This window comes from Pyxicephalus adspersus, chromosome 11 (genome assembly GCF_032062135.1).
Source record: "Pyxicephalus adspersus chromosome 11, UCB_Pads_2.0, whole genome shotgun sequence".
Taxonomy (NCBI): Eukaryota; Metazoa; Chordata; class Amphibia; order Anura; family Pyxicephalidae; genus Pyxicephalus; species Pyxicephalus adspersus.
Window position 1 is genome coordinate 42,795,291 of NC_092868.1, and position 9,134 is coordinate 42,804,424.

Sequence of the window (9,134 nt, forward strand, 5' to 3'; positions counted from 1 at the left end):
GCAGAGTTGACCTTGACATGATTTCTTTATGATTCTGGAACAGAATTTTCTAACATTTAGAATTATCACTTTGCAATGCTCCAGCAATTAGATTATCAGTTCTCAGTGACTCTTCATTTTGGCGTGGTTGTAATATTCACAGTTGATATTGAGTGGGGGTGAGTGGACACAGTGTCATCATTCTGGAAGAATCTCAGGCAGAGACATGCATGTTAGGGCCGGCTCCCGCCTGGCATTAAGCACCGTGCACTGTGAATGCGCTGGCTATGTCAGGCTTATTTGTGTACTCCAGTCACTCAATTCTCACCAAGCCTCAGGGAACTAAGAGGCAGTGATTGAAATATGGTTATATTTAACTCTCTCCTTCCTGGAAATACAAATATTTGACTGCTTTAAACTTAGGATCTTGTTTTTTTAATGTATTCTTTCTGTATGCAATGTTCAAAGGTGATCATCATTTTATAATTTAGATAATTTTCATTACGAGCCATAGCATCTGTCCAGAGCTCCGTTTGGAGCAAATGGGGCACTAGGAAAGTGTATATCACACATATATTTTGAATGCTGTATACCTACATCTATATATGTAAATATATACAATCTTCCATGTGATACTTACCATACTTTATAGAATTTCAAATGAACATATGTATATATATTTTCACTTGAATTTAGGTATTGACCTGATTTGACTTACTGATTTTCTTTACATATTTAGACCGTAAAGTACGTACAAAAGATATCCCTGAGTAAGCCTAATGGTGGCGAAACGCGTCAGATTTTTGCACAAACTCTATATGGTTGGGACTTTTGCGGTTCTTCACACATTTATTTGTTTGATGACATGAAAGTACTGTGTCTAGTATATATTACCTAGGTCCTGTGAAGTGTTAACAGGACCAAGGTAAAATACCTGATTGCGTTATGTAAATGTTTTTCTTTGATACCATGTAACAAAAACACGTATATATTATTTCATACAATCCCTGAGCTGTGAACCTCATTCTTTTTCTTCTTTTATACATTATATATGATTGCTTAATGAGTTGGCTCAACATTGAAAGTTATTAGTGAGGAGAGGAGAACACCCCTAATGAACTTGGCTCCATCTAATATAAAATAACTTTTGGTCTGTTAAATATACATCAGAAACATTTTGTCACTGCAAATTTAAAGCTGGGGAAGCAGCAATGAAGGCACTAAATAGCATTGGTGGGCAAGATGAAAAGCTGGAACCTTCAATTATTAATTAGAAGGCGTCACTTACTGCCACATGATTGGTTTTGTACCTGGAAGCCTTGCTGCCTAAGTAATCTGACCATGGGTGTATGGAATAGCACTGCTAACCCTAGGATGGGAATTTGGGAATTGTCTAACCCAATGTTTCTCAACTTGTTGTCTAATGTTGTGGAACCCTTACAATAACTTTAAGGTTTTCTGGGAACCTCTGGTATAATCACTAATATAATTATATAGGACAGTGGGAAGAATATCACCCTTAAAGATAGACAAAAAAAGATCAATGGTGTCACTTAAACTGACCTGGGAGTCACAAACTGCTCATTTTTCAAGGAATCCCTAGTAACGTTTGGGGGGACCCTGGTTGGTAAAAAAGTGGCCTAACCAATTTTACCTATTTATTTTTACCTGGTGATCTTTCCAGTAACTCACTTAGAGTGACAACAACCACTAAATGTACTGCACTGATGGAGTACCTGAAGTTGCACCTTAAGACAAGAGTTTGTACCACCTACACCTATACTCTTGTCCATAGCTTGGAGGGGGGAGTAGTCCATAGAAAGACCTGGGGACGATGTTAACTGATCACAATCAGCACACATGATTTCATTTTTGATAAAATAAAGCCAGTTCATCATTCCATCAAGATGAAAGCCTTTATTTTATTAAGCTTTTTTTAAGCTATGATGTCCATATTCCTGCTGAAACTTTTATACCTGTAGCTGGGAGCATTTTCAATCCCTGCACAATGAGACTTTACTGCATGAGCTATGGCTGTATAGTAATAGTGCCATCACAGTATCATAGATTATATAAAATACAAACATTTATCTTAAAAGAAATTCCAGGCAAAAACTAACATTATTTGTGCAGTGGGGCATCATCCATACTACAAGGGTTAAATACTTAGTTATTGTCTAGGGGGAACACAAAAAACAAAACAACATAGAATATTGCTCCTTGCTACATGACTGGTTTCCCCACATCTGCTTTCCTTTGCCGTTTCATTAGCTGCAAGCAATCTGACATTATCATGTACAACGCAGGACCAGCAGTCCAGCATCAAGTGCAGATACCAAGGGCTCATCCATGTCCCGAAGCATTGAGGAGGTGAGCTCCTGCTGTTGGGTGAAGTGAGGGATAAAGTAGGTAACTTTTGCTCCTGGACAAAAATGGAGCATTTACCCCTACAAGGGTAATATTGGATTTTACCTGGAGTTTAGCTTTTAAAAGCACTGTCATTTGTAAGATAATTTCCTCAAATAGGAATGGATTGGTTTTTCTGGTTATATTTCCATCTTTGTCTCTGTTGGAGGGGATTTTCTGTGATACCTGAACCACAGGTCAGTCTTCATGTGACAGCAATAAATACACATTAGTAACATGGGGGTTTATGGAGGTTTTTATTGCTGTCTGGAACTCCAACGGGGAGCTTTTCTCTCCTCTCTATCATAATAACTCCAGTGAATATATCTACAAGTCAGATAGAACATAAAGTGAGTACGAATCACTCTGGTACACAGTTAGTGATAAAAGCTTAGCACGGTTTCTTCAGGTCAGTGATTTACCAAGTAGTGAAGGAAGGATAAGAATGTCAGCCATGGAGGCTACATTGTCAATATTAATGGCAACTCCAGTATTTCTATTTTAACTGATCTTATGTGGTCTAGACAAGGCAAGCACATCATTTCTGAATAACCTATGGATTGTTGAGATGGCTACTGAATATACACACAGTTTTACTTGAATTTTATGCACTGTAGTATCATTACTGTCATGGCCATCCCTTGTATTTATAATTGTTTTCTAAAATTGTGTTTTTCAGGTCCTTGGAAGTCATTGCTGGATTGGAAAGTAACAGTAAAATATTTACTGTACATATCCAGGGATTGCTACAGTTACAGGTTAGTCACCTATAATTCTAGCAGTGCAAAGGACAGGTGGACATCACTACTGGTAATCTTGTGCACATAGTCACACATTTTGCAAAAATGTGTGTTTTTCCCTGCATTTCCAGCAGCACATAGAATCTTTTCCTTAGCATTGTCACCGGTAGTCAGTCTCTTCTAAGTATGGAAGACCATATGACTCATTCCATACAATGGCTCTGTTGCTTGGTGGTTGGTCCAGCATTGTTACATTAATCAGGAAAAAGTCTCAACCCTGCATACCCTTCAACTGGGAAGGTTTTATAGCTTATATGGCACCATTTTCCCATGCACACATGTAGCCTTCATGGTTTAATTCCTTTATTTTATGCGGTACCACATGCTTGGTTCAAAGACATGCGATTGCTGAATTCATAACCTAAAATGTACACTCGGTACTGACAGTTCTGACTATTGAACAGCAAGGGGTTTGGCTATCATTCACACCCAAGCTATCCGCCATACCCAGGCCAAAATGACATGAAGTGGAAATGTGAAGGATTGCTAAAAGTTTGGGACAATATGTCTTCTCTAGGCTAAATAATATCAGGCTTCCTAATTAGGTCATAGAAGGTAAAGACTGGTCAAGGTCAAGTGACCTTGCCATTGGTCAAGAGTGGTCTTCATAATCAGAAGAATAAAAAACAGTAACTGTTTCCTATAGAATCCGTTCAGATTCTCCCTTATAGAATCCTATTCCCCCAGTTATATAATGATTAATCTGACTAGTTGTTACAAGAAGAACATGTTCTATTGGAGACTTTGATCATAATGTTCATACCTCTGGCTGTAAGCTCAGTAGTCCCCTACTGAGGGCCAGAGACAGACTGTTTATCTTTACAGAGGAGAAGAAAGTTCTCAGTCCACAGTTTAAGTTTTTCTTTTCTTTATTCACAATGTCAAACTGCCGTACATTAAACTGAATTATTGTTAAATCAGCCGTAGCTTTGGTTGATTCTCCAATGAAAATCTAACCACAACAGACACCAAAACAGGTCATGAAACTTGATGAATTGCCCATTTATGATCTCTAACTGTCCATTCAATTACAGCTGCTTCGGGATAGCAAAATATCTCCCTTTCTGTTTACATTTTATTTCAAATGCACTTCAAGGAGATGTGTTATTTTTCCCAGGATGCCGTTCATTATGGTATTTTGTTTTTGCAAGTGGCCCTCAAGGCTAATCTATAAAGAGGAATCCTCCAGCCTTTGTTTATTTGAACCTTTTTTCGTTTCATTGAAAGTCTTGGAATCATAAAATACCGTAAAGCAGTCCTTTCTTCAGTTATTTTTCTGGAACATTAGCAGTTGTCTGCATGAGACAGCTAGAAATTACTATTATTGTTTTTGGAAACCCCAGACATCATCTAGAGAGTCTTTAGATATCCATGGCTGCATTTGTTTTTCTTGTGGATGAACATCTTTAAAATAGTTTGATTTGCTGCTCTGCTTCGCTTCCAAGAACTTTGCTCTAAAAACTGTTTTCCTAGCAAGAGTTTATAAAAGCAATGAACCGTTTGTTTGTGCCGTATGCAAATACCTTCTCGAACGTGTTCACTCAACAGTCTGAGGTGTGTAAGCAAAGAGAGGTTTGACTAAACAAGCTTATATGTATCTATACCAGCCAGGGTGCAAAAGACTCTCTCACAAGGCAAATGTTTACTTAGAGAGTTGACATTTTGGTCTCCAAACAAACTTAGCTTATGAAGTTCTGGGATCTTTAAATAAACATTGGAAGGAAATCTTGTGATTGAGTTATCTACTAGTTTTTGTGTTCTGTGGTTTCAGACTATGCCACCCAAGTTTACTGGACTAAGGAGATTGTGAGGGCACTGAAAGGGGGTCAGTTGCACAGGCATACACCAAATAAAGCAAGAAAATCAAATTTTAAAGGGTACAAACCTTTTATTTTAGTTTTGGTAGAGTAGACAAAACTCTGTAATTTTAATTTTTACAGTCTGTGATCCTTTGAGAACAATTTCATTTCCTTCCTGTCCCAGAGACTCAACGGGAAGAGAGAGGAAAACTTTACAAAGTGATCCCTACACTAAGCACACACAGATAATGGTTGCTCAAGACAAACAGTGGTGCTTGTCTCAGGTGAAAATCTAACTTGTGTACAGCGCCCCCCACCGATTTCACTCATCAACCCACCATGGTGGATCGATGAATCAGGGACAACCACTGTGCTTTACTATGCATGAGAACACAGCGAAGTACCCACTCTCTTGCCCTCTCCCTCCCCAACCTTTTCTGACCTACGGACCACTAAATGCATGGACTCCAGACCACGCATGCGCGGGGAGCCGTGTGTCACTGAAAAGAGAAGAAACTTTACCTGATACCAGTGAGGAGAATTGATGGGTTTGAGGGAATGTCAGATTCCTTGTTTTATAAATAGAACCCAATGAGTTGTATGAGAAGTGCTCGAAAGTGGACATCCTAGTCCAGTCTTTTGTCAAATATTTCAAAGGTAGCATTTAAAATTTGAATTTCTGGAAAAAGAAAGAAGTGCAACAGAAAATGATAAAACATTCAATATTCAATAAACAAAACTGAAATAATTGATGTCACTCATCAACCCACTATGATGGATCGATGAATGATCAGGAACAACCACTGTGCTTCACCATGCATGAGAACACAGCGGAGTTCCCACTTTCTTGTCCTCCCCCTCCAATTCTCCATAGAACTGAATGGCATGAGTACAGATCTCAGTCATTCATTGGTCACTGGAAATGATCGATCCTCTGACACCCATCGGGCACCTCTACGAGGCTTTAGTCTGATCACTGGAACAGTTGTTGCTTGTGAAGATTTGCCCTCATCTTTGTTGTGGTGACAGCTGTAAAATTTAGGGTTAGCCATCACTTTTTTGTTGTCAATGCTCATAAAGACATTAAATCTATCAGCGACTCAGACAACAATTAAAACTTGGGCTCTAATACATCTCTTCTCTATAAAAAAAAAAAAGGAGTTTTGGCTGTACATGCACTTTAACTTCTTTGAACAATTTTGTTGGGAAGCTTGACAAGCCCGAACAGTCTAAGACCTTGTTTATCTCAAACCCTAAATTAGGTCGTAGACATAGGTGGGTGGCCTCATATCTCGTGGCCGGCTTTCACAAATATGAATTTTCCAGTTCGCCAATGTTTATTTGTATACCCAGGGAGAAAGGAGCAGAAAGGCATTGGCACACAGCACTCAGAACCAAATAAAAAAAACTGAACAAGACTTTCAGAAAAGTTTGATTTTCTTTTCCTTGAGAACAATGGCCAAGAGAAGGTCTAACACAGGATCACCACCCATCTGGCCACTTTCAGCCGGATCAAGTGTTTTTTTATTCATTTTAGTTAAGTGGCATGTCCATTATTATTAAACTTACACTCCAGAAAAACCTTGAAAGTCAATCTTGAAATGCAAACAGGAGATCTTCGCAGTGCGTCAGGTTTTGCTTTAGACAACCATTCCCCTCCATACCCCTATATAGTAATATAGTAATCCAGGGATATATCTGTTGATAATGCTGGAATACTTTCTGTGGCTTTATTGCTGTTTTAGTATCAAATTTTTCAGGTCCCCAAAAGCTTTTTCCATTTTTTATATTTAAGGCTTAGTTCCACTTTAGGAATAAAGCTAAACTTATTAGGATAAAAGCACAACTTCCATGTTTTTGATCTGCCATGATATGTTTTTATCTTGTGCGCCAGTATTTGTGTGTATTTTGTATCTTATGTAATCCCCCTTTTTTTTGTTTTTCAGAGTGGTCAGTACACATCAATATTTGTCGACAATGGTGCAGGAGCACCTATTACGGTCCAAAATGGGTCTGATTTTATGGGCATCTTCATGGGACTGTAGATAAAACCATGGGAAGAACCTAGACCAAAGCAATATCAAGCTTACACATTCACTTACCTGCAATGGAAGAAGCTTTCACCATATCCGTTACCTAGGACCTTCCCCTGCGTAAATGCTTGGCACTCGCAGGACGAGGAGGAAATTCATGTAGGCCCAATGCCTGTTGCTGCTGCTTTTGAGTCTTCCAATGCCATATAAGTCTGCGATGGCTTTCAGTGGCTCTCTTATGCATACCATTGCAGGCCCCCATTAACAGTGAATGGGTCAGTATTTACATGTCAGACTCTATAAATAAAATTGTAATATTTAGAGGATCCTGTCCCGCTCGTTGTATGTTGTACAATGTTGTGTCATTAAAATGGCAAATTGTGGAAACAGAACTTCAGAAAGGTCGACAATTGTTTCTCCAACAGCACTTCATGAGTGCCATTACATGGACTTTGCAAAGAACTTTGAGAACACTTTGATCACCAAATATAAATGGAGCAAGAGAAAAAAAACAGTTCTGTGACATCATGGCGCCTTTAATGTCACAAGGTCTCCATTAAATGTTCACTTTTGATTTTTTAAGCATTGATCTTTGTATTGATTTTTATCTTATAAAGTATTGCATAAAATGGCTGTAATTTAATAAACGTTTCACTTTCATTTCATACCAAATGAACTTGATGTTTTGAATAATGAGGATTGCATCATTTTTTTGACTTTTAAAAATGATGAAAAGGAAGTAATGTTTTTGAAATCTATTATTATTATTATTATATAATAATAATTATTCTATAACATGTCAGTGCACTCATGCACTCGTGCATCATGGTCCTTTATAACAAACAAGCAGTCTCCTTGATATTATAATTCCACTATAATTTTACTTCTGTACCAATTGATGATTTTGGCACATGATTTTTAATGCAAGTAAGGGATAATTATGTGTTTTGTTATCATACATATGTGCAGTTTGAATAGCCTAGACCAGTGGTCGCCAACCTTTTCTGACCTACGGACCACTAAATGCATGGACTCCAGACCACGCATGCGCAAAATAGAACCCAATGAGTTGTATGAGAAGTGCTCGAAAGTGGACATCATAGTCCAGTCTTTTGTCAAATATTTCAAAGGTAGCATTTTAAATTTGAATTTCTGGAAAAAGAAAGAAGTGCAACAGAAAATGATAAAATATTCAATAAACAAACTGAAATAATTGACGTCACTCATCAACCCACTATGACGGATCGATGAATGATCAGGAACAACCACTGTGCTTTACCATGCATGAGAACACAGCGGAGTTCCCACTTTCTTGTCCTTCCCCTCCAATTCTCCATAGAATTGAATGGCAGTGAGTACAGATCTCAGTCATTCATTGGTCACGGGAAATGATTGATCCTCTGACATCCATCAAGCACCTTTACGAGACTTTAGTCTGATCACTGGAACAGTTGTTTCTTTTGAAGATTTGCCCTCATCTTTTGTGGTGGTGGCAGCTAAAAAAATTTAGGTTAGCCATCACATTAAAATTGTCATTTCTGGAAAAAGAAAAAGTGCAACAGAAAACATTCAGTAACATAGCAGTTGACTTTAAATATACTATACTGCAGGAGAATTTTATTATTTTTATTTCACAGTATTTATATAGCACCATCATATTACACAGCACTGTACAAACTCCTTAGTCATGTGACTAACTGTCCCTTAAAGGGGCTCACAACCTAATATCCCTACAATGGTCATATGTCATCAATACAGTTTATGGTCAATTTTTTGGAGGAAAGCCAGTTAACATAACTGCATGTTTTTAGGATGTGGGAGGAAACTCACACAGACACGAGGAGAACCTCGTAAACTCCATGCAGACAGTGTCCTGGCCTAGATTCAAACCTGGGACTTAGCGCTGCAAAGGCCAGAATGCTAACCACTGAGCCACCATGCTGCCCACAGTGATCAGGATAATAATGAGTAACTAGAAGAATTCTCTTTTTGTATTCTATCTGGTCCAATGTTCCAAGCTGTGCTGTGCACCAACAGAAATATAAACACTTTGGATCACATTAGCGTCCTGGAAAAATCTGCAATATCTATGGGCTGCATATATAAACCATGAAGTT

The 9,134-nt window shown here is 38.2% G+C and overlaps 1 protein-coding gene across 2 annotated transcripts in view; it reads left to right on the forward strand.

Annotated features, from left to right (window-relative positions):
• Positions 1 to 7,680, forward strand: part of C1QTNF12 (C1q and TNF related 12) — a 44,874-nt gene extending 37,194 nt beyond the window's left edge. The window contains exons 7-9 of one of the 2 annotated variants that reach the window (XM_072426464.1): positions 2,251 to 2,349; positions 3,065 to 3,143; positions 6,931 to 7,680. In XM_072426464.1, the coding sequence (XP_072282565.1) occupies positions 2,251 to 2,349; positions 3,065 to 3,143; positions 6,931 to 7,029 (277 nt within the window). In that variant the 3' untranslated portion in view covers positions 7,030 to 7,680. The remainder of the gene's footprint in view (positions 1 to 2,250; positions 2,350 to 3,064; positions 3,144 to 6,930) is intronic. The other variant, XM_072426465.1, reaches the window with a different exon arrangement.
• Positions 7,681 to 9,134: the final 1,454 nt, after the last annotated feature.